This window comes from Coregonus clupeaformis, chromosome 1 (assembly GCF_020615455.1).
Source record: "Coregonus clupeaformis isolate EN_2021a chromosome 1, ASM2061545v1, whole genome shotgun sequence".
NCBI classification, from domain to species: domain Eukaryota; kingdom Metazoa; phylum Chordata; class Actinopteri; order Salmoniformes; family Salmonidae; genus Coregonus; species Coregonus clupeaformis.
Window position 1 is genome coordinate 80953779 of NC_059192.1, and position 17294 is coordinate 80971072.

A 17294-nucleotide genomic window follows, 5' to 3' on the forward strand; every position below is an offset into this window, starting at 1 on the left:
ACGGCGAGTTGAGTTGATCCCAAAGAGCTCGATTTTGGTCTCATCTGACCACAACACTTTCACCCAGTTCTCCTCTGAATCATTCAGATGTTCATTGGCAAACTTCAGACGGGCATGTATATGTGCTTTCTTGAGCAGGGGGACCTTGCGGGCGCTGCAGGATTTCAGTCCTTCACGGCGTAGTGTGTTACCAATTGTTTTCTTGGTGACTATGGTCCCAGCTGCCTTGAGATCATTGACAAGATCCTCCCGTGTAGTTCTGGGCTGATTCCTCACCGTTCTCATGATCATTGCAACTCCACGAGGTGAGATCTTGCATGGAGCCCCAGGCCGAGGGAGATTGACAGTTCTTTTTGTGTTTCTTCCATTTGCGAATAATCGCACCAACTGTTGTCACCTTCTCACCAAGCTGCTTGGCGATGGTCTTGTAGCCCATTCCAGCCTTGTGTAGGTCTACAATCTTGTCCCTGACATCCTTGGAGAGCTCTTTGGTCTTGGCCATGGTGGAGAGTTTGGAATCTGATTGATTGATTGCTTCTGTGGACAGGTGTCTTTTATACAGGTAACAAACTGAGATTAGGAGCACTCCCTTTAAGAGTGTGCTCCTAATCTCAGCTCGTTACCTGTATAAAAGACACCTGGGAGCCAGAAATCTTTCTGATTGAGAGTGGGTCAAATACTTATTTCCCTCATTAAAATGCAAATCAATTTATAACATGCGTTTTTCTGGATTTTTTTGTTGTTATTCTGTCTCTCACTGTTCAAATAAACCTACCATTAAAATTATAGACTGATCATTTCTTTGTTAGTGGGCAAACGTACAAAATCAGCAGGGGATCAAATACTTTTTCCCCTCACTGTACTATACATATATATACAGTTGAAGTCTGAAGTTTACATACACCTTAGCCAAATATTTTTTTTCTCACAATTCCTGACATTTAATCGTAGTAAAAATTCCCTGTCTTAGGTCAGTTAGGATCACCACTTTATTTTAAGAATGTGAAATGTCAGAATAATAATGGAGAGAATTATTTATTTCAGCTTTTATTTTTTTCATCACATTCCCAGTGGGTCAGAAGTTTACATACACTCAATTAGTATTTGGTAGCATTGCCTTTAAATTGTTTAACTTGGGTCAAAGGTTTCGGGTAGCCTTCCACAAGCTTCCCACAATAAGTTGGGTGAATTTTGGCCCATTCCTCCTGACAGAGCTGGTGTAACTGAGTCAGGTTTGTAGGCCTCCTTGCTCGCACACGCTTTTTCAGTTCTGCCCACAAATGTTCTATAGGATGTCAGGGCTTTGTGTTGGCCACTCCAATACCTTGACTTTGTTGTTCTTAAGCCATTTTGCCACAACTATGGAAGTATGCTTGGCGTCATTGTCCATTTGGAAGACCCATTTGCGACCAAGCTTTAACTTCCTGACTGATGTCTTGAGATGTTGCTTCAATATATCCACATAATTTTCCTTCCTCACGATGCCATCTATTTTTTGAAGTGCACCAGTCATGGTGTTCTTCGGCTTGCAAGCATACCCCTTTTTCCTCAAAACATAACGATGGTCATTATGGCCAAACAGTTCTATTTTTGTTTCATCAGACCAGAGGACATTTCTCCAAAAAGTAAGATCTTTGTCCCGATGTGCCGTTGCAAACCGTAGTCTGGCTTTTTTATGGCGGTTTTGGAGCAGTGGCTTCTTCTTTGCTGAGCGGACTTTCAGGTTATGTCGATATAGGACTTGTTTTACTGTGGATATAGATACTTTTGTACCCGTTTCCTCCAGCATCTTCACAAGGTCCTTTACTGTTGTTCTGGGATTGATTTGCAGTTTCCGCACCAAAGTACGTTCATCTCTATTAGACAGAACGCGTCTCCTTCCTGAGCGGTATGACGGCTGCGTGGTCCCATGGTGTTTATACTTGCGTACTATTGTTTGTACAGATGAACGTGGTACCTTCAGGCGTTTGGAAATTGCTCCCTAGGATGAACCAGACTTGTGGAGGTCTACAATTTTTTTTCTGAGGTCTTGGCTGATTTCTTTTGATTTTCCCATGATGTCAAGCAAAGAGGCACTGAGTTTGAAGGTAGGCCTTGAAATACATCCACAGGTACACCTCCAATTGACTCAAATGATGTCAATTAGCCTATCAGAAGCTTTTAAAGCCATGACATCATTTTCTGGAATTTTCCAAGCTGTTTAAAGGCACAGTCAACTTAGTGTATGTAAACTTCTGACCCACTGGAATTGTGTTACGGTGAATTATAAGTGAAATAATCTGTCTGTAAACAATTGTTGGAAAAATTACTTGTGTCATGCACAAAGTAGATGTCCTAACCGACTTGTGGTTGAAAAACACGTTTTAATGACTGCAACCTAAGTGTATGTAAACTTCCGACTTCAACTGTATATATATACTATACCATACCGTATCTCAGAGCAGGGCATTCTCTGGCATAAAGATACTCTTCTGACACACTTAGTTTTTATTGATTTTATTTTTTATTTAACCTTTATTTAACTTGGCAAGTCAGTTAAGAACAAATTCTTATTTACAATGACGGCCGACCAAAAGGCCTCTTGCGGGGACGGGGGATTAAAAATAAAAATATAGGACAAAACACACATCACGACAAGAGAGACACCACAACACTGCGATGAGTCGAACCCTGAGGTGGCTGTTTTGGCTGGAGAGCTGTATTCTGCTGTAGAGAGGCTGAACGAGGCCAGCCCAGTCATTCCAATCCCATCATCAGCTCATTGCCACTCCACACAGATAGTCTACAGTGGTATCAGAGCTGTCCAGCAGCCAGGGCTGGATCAATAGATCCATTAGAGAGATAACACAGATAAGAGAGACAGATAAGAAAGTAAGGTAATAGAGAAATAGATGCGAGCTATGTGTGCATATACTGTATATGTGTGTTTGTCAAACAAAATATGTCATGTTTAAATACCTGTTGAATTGCATCAGGCCTATATAAACCAATCCACGGCATGGCATAGTTTAAGTATGAGTGATGCAGAGAGTTTTGTTTGTGAGTTGGACTAAGAATGGACGGCAGGCTGAAGACATCCTAGCCATGGCAGGAGAAAGTGTGTAGCGTGGTGTAATTTTAACACCTGGAGCTGAGCTGAGATACAGTCTGTGGAGGTCAGAGGTCAGGGCTGATCCAAATCCACATTGACAAGTGTAAATGGGAATCTACAGTCAGTGTCAACACCTCCCCCAAATCACACACACACATACTCACTGTCCACCGGCCAAAACACACCGTTCACACACACACTTTCACCCCAAATCGCCCCAGCTGTCCAGGATTGGCCATTGGATTGGCCAATAAAGCTTGTCCAGACAGGCTGTGTCCCTCTATCCTCCTTCACACCTTCCCCCCTTCCTTCCCCTCTCTTATTCCTCTCTTGTCAAATCAAGGTAAAGGCCTGTACTCTGCCCCAGTAGCTGTCTACCCCAGTATCCCTCACCAATACTACACCAATATCAGCCTTAGCTGTGTTTTCACACACACAGACCCAGCAGACCAGCGGGTAGGGGGGTTGACTTGTACAATCACCTTGATGAATCACCCTATATAGCAGTTCTGGATTATGGAGAGTTTCTATTGTTAACTAACCAATTCATGGTGACCAAGAACCTTCTACATGACCTACACCTACACACACACACACACACACACACACACATACACATACATACACACACACACACACACACACATACACATACATACACACACACACACACACACACACACACATACACATACATACATACATACACACACACACACACACACACACACACACACACACACACACACACACACACATGCACGCACGTACACACGCGCACATAAACAGAAAGCTTTAAACGCTTGACTACCAAATAATAAAATCTGCATGACATACGCACACACTGACAACTTAAAAGTCTAACTGCCAAAGAGTGAACTTCTACTAGAACTATACACAGAGATGCAAATAAATCCTTCCTATTTAGCAAGAAGGTTTGAAGCATGAAATCACATTACAAATCCCAGGTATAACAGTTAGTATACATGACCTACACATGCATAAACTAACTGCAACACATAAAATGCACTTCAGGTTAACTATGGTACACTCTCAGTGCGAACGGCTATTCATGTAAAAGGAAACCACAAAATCATAATGTTTCCCCCTACAAAATGTCCCAAGCGTGTGTCTGTCTGTCTGTGTGTGTGTGTGTGTGTGTGTGTGTGTGTGTGTGTGTGTGTGTGTGTGTGTGTGCATGTGTGTGCGTGTGTGTGTGTTCTGTCTGTGAACATACAAGCAGCTCTGACATATGCATCTGGTACAAAAAGGTGTTCTTAGAAATTAAATATGGAATTCAAGAAATATGCAGTCAGCTCCCGCTACGCAAACGCTGCTTCTGACACAAGTGTTTCTCTCCTCTGCTCTGCTTTCTCTCTTCTCTCTCTCATCCATTCCCACAACATATTTTATTCATCTGAGCTATTCTAGAAGCTGAAACAGAACAATCTATTTCCCTCACCTCTCCTCCTCCTCTCCTCACCACTGATTTACAGATGAATATTTCAAAAGGAAATCCATAAAAGGAGAAATCTCTTTCCTTCCACTTTCTCCTTCCTTGTACAAGACGTCTAGCAGATCTTCTCACAGGCAGGACACACTTAAGGAGCAGATCTGCTTAATTTTCTACATGATTTAACAATTTGGGGAGAGGGGGTCTGCAAGAGGGAGGGAGGGCTGGTGCAGGAGAGGGAAAGAGAGAGAGAGAGAGAGAGAGAGAGAGAGTAAAAAGAGAGGATCCAGTCTGCAGATAGAGAACTAACTATATCATCAGGAGAATACACAGTGTCCTGAAACCAACAGAATGTTGGGTAACATTTCTTTACATCTTGTCTAGAGGGAGTTTAATTAAAAATGGATTATTTTGCGTTAGAGAAGATTGAAATAAAAAATGCAAATATGCAGTGAAATTCAGCTTATATATACAAATGCCATACCACCACATCAATAAAAATGTACTGATTTAATCATCTCACAGTAACATTTTTCAACATAGAAAAGGTGAAATAGTGAAGATTAACTGTCAATTGTATTAATTATATTAAGCTTAACTTAATTACTGGAGCATTTCCACATTTTGCGGTGAACATGTATACATTTTACTGTGTGAGCAAGTATGAACACACACACATACACAAAACAACGCCAGGTATGTAAATCATGGACCATGAACGGCATACATCTGCTCCTGCTCTTTCCTTCATGCCTATTTATACCTGACTGGAATGCAATGCACGCACACACACACACACACACATACACACCACTCAGGGCTATTGTTCTCTTTCTGTCTCAGCAAAGTCATGTGCACCACCACACACATAGAAACAGATACACAGATACACAGAGACAGGGAACCAGGGACAGGCAGACAAATACACACATTTAGTATGGAGACAGACAGACACACACACACACAGGTATGGTATGGTACAGAAGTAAATACTTACAGTCTCTCTGTGTTGCGAGGTATATTCCGGGGCATGGTTTTGATGCCCAGCCCATGGCAGTCCACCGTGGTGCCACTGCAGGTACACAAGGCAGGGCACGCGCTGACATAGCCTGTCACCAGGGCACAGAGAACCAGCACACACACCCAGTATCCAGGCAACCTCCCCACGCCTGCCCCAGAACAAGCTCCTCTACCGGGCATGATCTCCACGACTGCAGCCTCCTGTTTCTCAAAACCTGATTCCAAAAAAGCCTTTTCTCTTTCTTTCTCCCTCTCTCTGCAAAATCCCAAAGTCCTACTACACTACAAGTTTTCTACAATCAGTGTGTAGGCTCTTGTAGAATGAGAAAGAAATCTAACTGTTACAACATAAAATAGGGCTAGAAATAAGTAATGTCCTTAGTTGGTAATGTATTCTGAAAGGCTTGATTTTCTTCTCTTTTTCTCTCCTTGCAAAGGGAACTATCCACCTCTCTCTTCTCTTTGTGGAGTTGTTCTGTTCTGCACTCGTTCGCTCACGTCTCTTCTCTCTCTGTCCCGCTCTGCTCTGCTTGTCTGGATAGGGGGAATGGGGAAAGAGCAGAATGAAGAAAAGCCTATCTCTCTCTCCTACACACAGCAGTCATCCATCACAAGGATCTACAAATAGCAGACCCCTGACTCCACCCCTCCCCCTTCCCTCCTCACCCCCCCTACAGAACCCTGCCTGAACTCTCTCATTCTCTCTCAATCTGTCTTTTAGTCCCTCATTTTCTCTCTCACCCTCACAACTCTCTCTCTGTCCTTTATTCTCCGTTTCATTCTCTCCCAGGCTTGCCTCCAGGCAGCCACTGTAGAGCAGAGAGCAGTAACCTGTGTGACACTGGTCAACCCCTGTCCCCAGTGTGTGTCCCCAGCATCACAAAGGATTGTGTACGTGTTTGTGTATGTACGTATGTGTGTATACATACATACAGAATTTACATTTATGACCACCTAATATAAGGACTTGGACATTAGTAGACTGTTAGTCTCCAACCTCTCTACACACAATGAAATAAACACCTCTGGCTTGGCTCTGTGCTCCGGCTCTGCACAGCTCACTGTGTCAAACCCTCCACTTCATCTCTTCCTGCATGCACTGTGGTGGAACCATCCCAACACAAACACTATAACAGAACCTGAAGGATCCTGGAACCCCAGTCTCTGGCTGACAAAGACAGAGAGAGGAGAAAAAGACAGAGAGAGAGACTGAGGGAGATGAGGTACTGTACAAACAAGCAGAGAGGTGTGCTCCGTCCTTCCCAGGCCCCGTCAGACACACGTTGTAGAGAGGGATCCATCTGGCCCAGTAAAAGAGTCAGTGGTGTGTAGATCTTCCTAACATGGGTCCTGAACACAGGGGAGAGGGTGGTGTTTAGGGCGTAATGGAGGCGTCTCTCCCTGTCCATCCGCTCTCTTACAAAGCTGGGAATGGAATGCACACACACACACCTCTCCGTTTGTCCTAGACGTGGGAAGGGACGACACCAATTTGCACTTAAGAGAACTGGCAAACTGCAGACAGCACCACAACTCATACAGAAAATAAATGAAGTCAACTGCAAGGCTCAGGCGCATGTCTCTTTTGTTTGTGTAGTAATTTAGTAGTAACTAGAGTTTTACCAAAGAGAGAAAATAGAAGAGTGGTGTGAAGTTTTATTTTTAATTATTCTAAAACAACACTATGTATCAGGGGCGCAACTTTTACTGGGGACGAGCACATTCAGAAATTGCATTTTTGTCCCCCCAGTTTTATCATTGGAATGTGATACAAAACAAGGCAACGGTGTGCTTTAGGACCATGCAGACGCCTCAGAGCGGTCGGGTAGGCAGTTTGGAGTGTTCATCCGACTGGATTTAAAAAAGAATAATAAAGTAATGTCCCCCCCACTTCCAAAACCAAAGTTGCACCCCTGCTATGCATAGCTGGGGAATGTTACTTATGGGGTTGGGTATGGATGTGTGTCTGAATGAGCTTGGGACAAACTGTGTCTGAAAAACAAATTCTAAATAAAACTCCTGAGTTTGACGTGGTAACTATATACAGTAGTGACCATTGGTATTTCAAGCACGGTCGCTGTTGTCCTGTTGTGTATTTACAGGACCTGAGAGCGAGAGCAGTCACCTGCTGGAGGTCTGTAAAACCTGTGTACAACATATACACGACACACACACATTAAGAGGCGTGCACACACTCACACACAGATGTGCACAACGTATACTTCCAATACCAAACATGCAACAACACAGACACCATCATGACTCACACGTTCCCATCACCTGCATTGTGGATAACTTCAGTTCTTTGACCCCCTTTTCTATCATACCCCTCTCCTTACTCACAGGGTTACCAGGAGAAACGTCAACTGCAGACATATATAGAAACATTCCAGGAACAAAAGTCTAAATTAAACTGTAAGGAAAGTGTATGATGTCATATATCATTACATTTTTACATTTTAGTCATTTAGCAGATGCTCTTATCCAGAGCGACTTACAGTTAGTGAGTGCATACATTTTCATACTGGCCCCCCGTGGGAAACGAACCCACAACCCTGGCGTTGCAAGCGCCATGCTGTACCAACTGAGCTACAGGGGACTTTCACTTTCATTTGACATTTTAGTCATTTAGCAGAAGCTCTTATCCAGAGCGACTTACAGTTAGTGAGTGCATACATTATTATTACCAGGGACAAGATAAACACACTTATTTAAATGTATACTCACTTTTTCTGAACATCTTAGTTATAGCAAAGTAGAGACAGAGTTAAAAAAATTCTACACGTTTCCAAGCTGAAAAATAATTGTCAGAAAATATTTAACACTAAACATCTACTGAAGTGGTTTCAGGGTGTCTTCACAAAAGGCTGAGCATTTGCATCTCAAGTGCTCCATCTTGTGGTTAAAATTTCAACTGCACTCAGTCACTAGTTCCAGGCAGTTTAGCAGACAAAACCAAAGAGATCAAATTCACTAAATACCTATAAATAAATTAAATCACAGTCAATCTTCAGCATGACATCATTTCAGTTTAAAACTTTGTCTCTGTTGATTATCAATATTTCACACAACGTATAACAATGAAGGAAATAAAGATGTTTGTTTCATTATCTTTTAATGGCAGTTTGTTGCATAGCTTCACATTAGTGCCAATAATGACAGACAAGCTGTTGTACATGGTGCTACTCAGACCCGGTGGCATGTAGCACATTCACATTTAACAGACAGAATTCTGATGCTCAATCGTCAGATCAGTAGAACAGAATCGTTTGACATGGTAATGCCGCTGACACAGAAATATATATTCACATTTCCACAAAAATAAATAATTCATGTTGGTAGAGGACTTGTGTGAAGATATGGTTGAATCTTGTCAGGATTCAGCGCTCAATGTCTGACTAAATCTGAAAACTAGGTATAAACATAGAGAACCAATGCAGATAGGGCTAAACCATGGATAAAAATGTTCGATATGAAATAACAAATATTGTAACACAGATTGCATAGCAAAACTTTTTTGTAACAGAATCAAAAGGACATTGCATAAAATATTGCATAAAACATAAGTGGATAAAAAAAAAGAATATATTTAAAAAAAACGGACCATTAATACACATTTTGGTTGTAGTCTCAGAGAAAAGTTATAAAAATTTTTTAAAAAAGTATTTAAATAGAGAGAAAATCACAGTGTTGACAGATTAAGACTGTGGCTAAAGAATAAACAGTGAGTTCACACCAGTTGTAATAACACTAGAGCATTAGCTACGCCTACTCCGTTGGTCTCATTGACGTCTACTAGGTTTTCCTTAACACGTGACCCGACCAGGAAAACCCCTAGTCATAGCCCTACATACCATGTTCCAAGCCTTCACTCTCACTAATTTCTCCCTCCATCTTTCTTTCACACTCATCCCCATCGCTCTGCTAAGTCTGAACACATTATAAACAGCCACATTGACGATGCTACTGCCTCCACAGCTACACCAACTGGAATACATTAGACTATCTCAATGGGATTTACAGGCTTAAATAAAGATTATATAAAATATAATGCATCACAACTCAACTTTACTACTTTGCTAATATAATTTGAAGGCACTCAAAACACTTTGCTTAACTTAAACGTGTTGTCAATCGGAATTTAACCATCCTTTTTTAACCATCCAGTAATTTGCTACAATCCAGCGCAAACTTCCTATATCCAGCTTACTTCTACCTACCTGAGACAATGTTTGTCCACATAGCATGCTTTACACAGTAGTAACATTAACTCAAAACACATGCAAAAGTTTTAAGAGAAGTAAAACACAATGTGAGTTTAATTTGGTTCTCACTGGTTTTTCTAGTCATTCTAACTCTTACTTGACCTGAACGACAAAGGTGTACATTTGTTGTGTCGTCTCTTTCCAAACAGAACAAGGAAGATATTAAAAGGAATTCACTGGCCAAGCATGGTTCTACTGCTTTTAAGACACATCACATTATTTGGCTTGTAAATGACTTGACTAACTATCTCTCGGTGTCTCCCTGTTTGTTAAAAGATTCATTTTAAAACCAAGTTAGAGAAATGTTTTTGAGAGTGAGAGGAGAATGTTCTGTGGGTGAGCTGAGCTGACTGCTAGACAGACGTCTCCTGCGTTGGCGAAAAGCACATCCTTTTAAGAGACGAGGAATCCTGAGAGAGAAAAGAGAGAGAACAACCCCATGTATTTCAGAGTTATGTCCGTTCTACTTAACCTTTGCGCCAAACCCATCTGACAATGTCACTCAAATAAACCCCATTGGGGAGAGCTGAGGTAGGGAGTTCTGCCCTGTGGTTAGCCACTGGTTGATGAGCTAACGGTAAGACACCATCCATACCACAATGCAGTAGTCATGGTTTAACTGGCTCACCAGTGCTGTGGTTTGAAGCCCTGCATATATGTCATTCTAAATTACCATATTATGAACATATTCTACCATTAATATCATATTAGTAATGGGGAGAACGACGCAGTCACCAACTGGTGACAGGTTTATAGCTGTGAATCATGCTGCCCACCAGTCAAACGGACAGTTTCATTTGTTTGGTTTGAACCTGAGACAAAGTAACACTTCACTATACCGCTCCTATTACGCACACATACAGTGACTTAGCTATGGAGTGGTGTAGAGTACTTACCCATCCAAAGCTGATGTCCTCCATCTCCTGTCTGTCCGCTGAGCTGCTGGGTCCTGGAGTCACCAGGCTAGTGCTGCTGCTACCCTTCTCCACTGGGCCCTGGGTACCTAATGCTCTCCTCTTGTACACACACAAACATAGCATTAAAAGCACACATACTGTATGTAACATTTTGCTGGGATTGACGGAACATTTAGTTATTATTTAAAATAATTGATGATACCTTGATGATTCCTCCAAAGGAGCGCGAGCGACGATGTTTCCTATTCGAGTGCAGGGTCTGTTGGTCACTCACTGGCGTCCCAGGGACCTGCTTAGCAAACTACACAACATACACAAAAACACTTTACCCAGACTACACACACTTACAGCGAAACAGTCTTAATAATAATTAGGAGGGTGCTTACATTGGTCCTATTTTCACAAGTGAGACATCCTCTGAGAGTGGGGTCACGGCCAGAGATCAGCCATTATTGACAGCGACCCTGGTAACAATTAGGATTAAGTGCCTTGCTCAAGGGCACGTCGACAGATTTTTCATCTAGTCGGCTCAGGGATTCGACCCAGCGACCTCTTGGTTACTGGCCCAACGCTCTTAACCGCTAGGCTACCTGCCACCACCTTGGCCAAACACTCATTATTTCTGCACATTCCGCAAATACAGGTGTAGGTGTGTGTGTCTCACCTGTCTGATGAGTTTCTTCTTCTTGGCAGACTCAGGCATGCTGCTGACCTGTTGGTAAAGCTCTCTGAGGGCCAGCTCAGTGTGTGTGTGACTGGTGGTGGTCCCATCTGTATACATCACACCCCCACCAGCCCTCTTAGAGGTTGAGGGGTGAGCACCCCCACCACACAGAGCCAGGCCATCCTGATGGGGAGGAGAGGGGGGAATTGATAACAGGTCTTAGCTGAATGTGAGAATGTATTCCCTGACAGAAGACATGCTTGATTTAGGTCGCCCGACACAGTGAAATAGTTCCAAAAGTGTGCAGTGATCGAATTTCAACTAGACAGAGTTTCTGTAGTGTACTCACTGTAAACTGGGAGGTGGTTGATCCTGTAAAATGCATGCAGGCGTGTTCTTTGACGTACGCAGGAGCCTTCAGTAAAAACACACAAATGTACCACCTTTGTCATTGTTTAGAGAAAGAATACTTATTTAGACACACAAAACTCACAGGTTTTAGTTGACGTAACTTTCCAAAACTGTGATTGACATGTGAAATGATTGACTATGATGCAGATAGACAGTATTGACTCAGGTGAAAACCCCTGCCAGTTATTGTTCCAGAATCCAGATGATTGAGTGCTACAGAGGGAAGGGTAATGAATAAGGATATTGATTAAGAATGGCTGGTGGAGAATGAATGTTAGCCAGTCAATTTTCACCCTGAAGAGTTTCTGTGAGTGTTTGATGAGGAAAGCCACTGCGTTGTTTAGCTTCTTAATGTTCCCCTGGAGGTCGCTGGCTCGCACCTGGAAAAGACACACAACAATACTAATGAGTAAAGACAACAATAATCAACTGATGGGAGAGAGGGATGGTGAGGGGGAGAGAGAGAGAAAGCGATTGTTTTGTTTGACATTTTACTGCATTGTTCGGAGCTAGTAACATAAGCATCTCGCTGCACACGCTATAACATCTGCTAAACTGTGTACGCGACCAATAAACTTTGATTTGATCTAGACGTACATGTTTGGGCCAGATGATGTGTGGAGCCACCATGGTGGCCAGGTTGATGGCAGACATCTTGTTGTTGTGCTGGTTGCGAGCGGTGTGGTAGAGCAGGTCCAGGAGCAGTTTGAGCAGACTGTGGTTGGCTGGAGGAAGCAGCATGAACAGCAGCTGGAAGGCCTCGATCTGACGCTCCTTATCTGGTACTGAAGTCTTGTTCCCCTTCTCATCAAACTGGGTCAGCTCTGGAGATGATAACCAAACGTTATGAAAATAATATGGTTATTTGGCAGACTTGTATCCAAAAATAGTTTTATATTTTAACACATACACTGAGCGTACAAAACATTAAGGACACCTGCTCTTTCCAATACATAGACTGACCAGGTGAATCCAGGTGAAAGCTATGATCCATTATTGATGTCACTTGTTAAATCCACTTCAATCAGTGTAGAAGAAGGGGAGGAGACCGGTTAAAGAAGGATTTTTAAGCCTTGAGACAATTGAGACCTGGATTGTGTATGTGTGCCATTCAGAAGCAAGGGTGCAACTCAATATTAGGAAGGTGTTCCTAATGTTTGGTATATTTAGGTTATATGGCTTGTTGTTGTGTGGTGTTACCTGCTATCTTCAGATGGGCGTGGTAGTGTCTGTGTGTGAGTAGGGGTTCGGGCAGCTCTCCTAGGAAGGCTTTAAGCAGGGTGGCAGCATCATTAGGATGGAAGTCCCCGGTCTCCAGGTCTATCTCTGTCCCGGCATTCAACATCTCTCTCAGGGCTGCCTGCCGCAGGCTGTGGCCTGGCACACGGAACAACCCCTCCACATGGAGGTCTGAGAGAGACGGATTACATACGGATAGAGAGAAGGGGAAGAGATAAGTAGGGAGAAGGAGGTGTATGAGAGAGAGAGAGAAGCAGTGGTGAGAGAATGGGGGGGGGGGCAGAGAAATGCAAGAGAGGAGAGAGAAAGAGGTCAGACAGAAACAGAAAATAGGAGAGTAAAGTGTTTTCAGCTGAATTATTGACTCCCCTGCTCTATCCTAGAGTCCACTTTCAGATGATGACATCACTAGAGCAGGAAATAGACCATGAGCTCATACCTACTCACTCATTCAGCGCTCAGACTTAGACTAGATATTAACACTAAAGACAGACTGGGCCAGGAACTAACGTACAGAAAGCCTATTAGGTGCTTCAGCCAGGAAGTCGAGTGGAGGACAGAACTAGGAGATTAAAACATGTGGAATTAGAACACTCCTACAAAACATTGAGAAAGCAAATGGTATTTTTATTTCTAGATGAAGGCAGAAAGGTGAGCTTGTAAAGATGGGATAATTGTAGAACTCACTCTTGCTGAGGTATTCAATCAGCTGGTAGATCTGTGCTATGCCCTCCTCCGTCAGAGTAGCACCAAACACCACTCCTTTGTCTGGAAATCACAAAAAGGTTTGGAGTGAATGGACAGCACAGGACCTTTGAGATGCACACGACACAAAGACCTCAGTGTGTGTGTGTCGAGTACACAACATTACGGTAAGTTCACCTTTGCGTTTCAGAAAGTTGAGAGAGCGTAGGAAGCCTGTGTGTGCTGTAGGCAGTCTGGGGTCTGCCTCTCCTGTGAGCTGGGCAAACTCATCCCCGGGCAGGTCTATGAGCCTGGTGATGTTACTGAGGACCAGCTCTGTGAACACCTGGGGACGCTCATGTCTCAGACGCTCCACTAAGAAATCTGGGTTGAAGATGACAGGCTGGGGTGCAGGGTCCTGAGAGATCACTACACTGCACACGGTCCCGCTGGGGTGGGAGGGGAGAGAGTGCAGACATTAGTCTGGTTGTTATTGTTTAGCAGCTAATTAGCTACTTAATGTTACCTAGAAAGAATGTTCAGACCTGATTTATCAAGGAACCAACAAGCAACTATGTCTTGAATATACCAATTTGCAAACCCTTTATAGCAATCAAGTATGTAGCTGGATAGCTAGCTAACGAACGTAGCATGGCTAGGGAAGTTAGTTAGCCAGTTGGCTAACTCCTTGCTAGCCAAATCTATCTCTCCAGCTGGTTGAGTAACATTAGGCGTTTGATAGATAGCAACAGTCATAGCCACATAATGAGTGTAATTATGTTATCATGCACAGTGCAAACTGTTCGGAAGTCAACACTGTTTGATGATATCTCTACCTTCTGTTTTGTTTGTTTTCGTTGGGGGGGTTTTCCGCCGCCATGTCCATTTTGAATCTTCCGCTGTTACATTCCTTGCCCCGCCTCCTTTCATGCTGAAACTACCACCAAACACAGAAGGGGTAAACCAGACACCTCACAGGGGCTATAAATCTGAAGCATCCGTTTAGAACGTTTTCTCACCACCAAATATGGTAGTGAGAACAAGTCCAGTCGCGAATAGTGGGAGAGGATGGAACTAGGCTAAACTGGGCCAACGTTCTGATAATTTTCTCATCGATGAAACATCTGGCATTTTACATTTTAGTCATTTAGCAGACGCTCTTATCCAGAGCGACTTACAGTTAGTGAGTGCATACATTTTTCAATAAATGTTTCTGTTCCCAAAACTAGAATATGTTACGAACACAGTGCACTAGGTTTTATAGACTTAAACGCTTTGCCTATATATATATATATATATATATATATATATATATATATATATATATATATATATATACACTGCTCAAAAAACAATAAAGGGAACACTTAAACAACACAATGTAACTCCAAGTCAATCACACTTCTGTGAAATCAAACTGTCCACTTAGGAAGCAACACTGATTGACAATAAATGTCACATGCTGTTGTGCAAATGGAATAGACAACAGGTGGAAATTATAGGCAATTAGCAAGACACCCCCAATAAAGGACTGGTTTTGCAGGTGGTGACCACAGACCACTTCTCAGTTCCTATGCTTCCTGGCTGATGTTTTGGTCACTTTTGAATGCTGGCGGTGCTTTCACTCAAGTGGTAGCATGAGACGGAGTCTACAACCCACACAAGTGGCTCAGGTAGTGCAGCTCATCCAGGATGGCACATCAATGCGAGCTGTGGCAAGAAGGTTTGCTGTGTCTGTCAGCGTAGTGTCCAGAGCATGGAGGCGCTACCAGGAGACAGGCCAGTACATCAGGAGACGTGGAGGAGGCCGTAGGAGGGCAACAACCCAGCAGCAGGACTGCTACCTCCGCCTTTGTGCAAGGAGGAGCAGGAGGAGCACTGCCAGAGCCCTGCAAAATGACCTCCAGCAGGCCACAAATGTGCATGTGTCTGCTCAAACGGTCAGAAACAGACTCCATGAGGGTGGTATGAGGGCCCGACGTCCACAGGTGGGGGTTGTGCTTACAGCCCAACACCGTGCAGGACATTTGGCATTTGCCAGAGAACACCAAGATTGGCAAATTCGCCACTGGCGCCCTGTGCTCTTCACAGATGAAAGCAGGTTCACACTGAGCACGTGACAGACGTGACAGAGTCTGGAGACGCCGTGGAGAATGTTCTGCTGCCTGCAACATCCTCCAGCATGACCGGTTTGGCGGTAGGTCAGTCATGGTGTGGGGTGGCATTTCTTTGGGGGGCCGCACAGCCCTCCATGTGCTCGCCAGAGGTAGCCTGACTGCCATTAAGTACCGAGATGAGATCCTCAGACCCCTTGTGAGACCATATGCTGGTGCAGTTGGCCCTGGGTTCCTCCTAATGCAAGACAATGCTAGACCTCATGTGGCTGGAGTGTGTCAGCAGTTCCTGCAAGAGGAAGGCATTGATGCTATGGACCGCCCGTTCCCCAGACCTGAATCCAATTGAGCACATCTGGGACATCATGTCTCGCTCCATCCACCAACGCCACGTTGCACCACAGACTGTCCAGGAGTTGGCGGATGCTTTAGTCCAGGTCTGGGAGGAGATCCCTCAGGAGACCATCCGCCACCTCATCAGGAGCATGCCCAGGCGTTGTAGGGAGGTCATACAGGCACGTGGAGGCCACACACACTACTGAGCCTCATTTTGACTTGTTTTAAGGACATTACATCAAAGTTGGATCAGCCTGTAGTGTGGTTTTCCACTTTAATTTTGAGGGTGACTCCAAATCCAGACCTCCATGGGTTGATAAATTTGATTTCCATTGATAATTTTTGTGTGATTTTGTTGTCAGCACATTCAACTATGTAAAGAAAAAAGTATTTAATAAGATTATTTCATTCATTCAGATCTAGGATGTGTTATTTTAGTGTTCCCTTTATTTTTTTTGAGCAGTGTATATTTATGTTGCTTGGTTTAGGAGTGCTAGTCCAATTGAGTTTGTGCATACGCGCACTTCACACAGGAGGCGTTCCCTAATGGAGATATGTAAATACAAGCTATAACACACCAATAGGATCTCGCTAGCTCCTGCTTCGCTTTACCCACCTCCTTTCTTGTTCTGCCCACTATGCTTCATTTGCTACCACTGTAAACGACACAGATGAACTATCTTGTGTTAGTTAGAAATATCTTTGCTACCACTGGATCCATTATACTTTGATCCACACAATGAAAGAAAAAAAATGTACCCTACCATCTAACCAGAGAAGGCTGGTGGGGGAGCTATAGGAGGAATACATGGAATGGTATCAAACACTGCAAACATGAAACCACATTTGACTCAGTTCCATTTATTCAATTTCAGCCATTACAATGAGCCTGTCTTCTTATAGCCCCTCTCACCAGCCTCCACTGCATCTAACCCTACACTCATTAAAACCCACCACCCTATTCAAGGGTTTCCCAAACTCGGTCCTGCTCCCTCCCACACACACACTTTTTGTTTTTTGCCCTAGCACTACACAGCTGATTCAAGTACAGTGGGGAAAAAAAGTATTTAGTCAGCCACCAATTGTGCAAGTTCTCCCAC

The 17294-nt window shown here is 43.5% G+C and overlaps 2 protein-coding genes across 9 annotated transcripts in view; both read right to left on the reverse strand.

Annotated features, from left to right (window-relative positions):
* LOC121574951 (slit homolog 1 protein) overlaps positions 1-6142 on the reverse strand; it is a 153327-nt gene extending 147185 nt beyond the window's left edge. For 4 of the 8 annotated variants that reach the window (XM_041887692.2, XM_041887676.2, XM_041887701.2 and 1 more), the window contains exon 1: positions 5542-6141. In XM_041887692.2, the coding sequence (XP_041743626.2) occupies positions 5542-5744 (203 nt within the window). In that variant the 5' untranslated portion in view covers positions 5745-6141. Of the gene's footprint in view, positions 1-5541 lie in introns of all 8 variants that reach the window. The other 4 variants (XM_041887717.2, XM_041887709.2, XM_041887667.2 and 1 more) reach the window with 2 other exon arrangements.
* A 2520-nt stretch (positions 6143-8662) lies between these two features.
* LOC121574994 (rho GTPase-activating protein 19) lies at positions 8663-14690 on the reverse strand. The gene is made up of 11 exons (XM_041887731.2): positions 14581-14690; positions 13943-14193; positions 13748-13828; positions 13022-13231; positions 12419-12645; positions 12115-12201; positions 11760-11825; positions 11411-11593; positions 10949-11047; positions 10726-10845; positions 8663-10239 (listed from the first exon to the last, which is right to left on the reverse strand). Exons 1-11 carry the CDS (start codon positions 14628-14630, stop codon positions 10183-10185), a joined length of 1431 nt encoding a protein of 476 aa, XP_041743665.1. The 5' UTR covers positions 14631-14690; the 3' UTR covers positions 8663-10182.
* Between the last annotated feature and the right edge of the window lie 2604 nt (positions 14691-17294).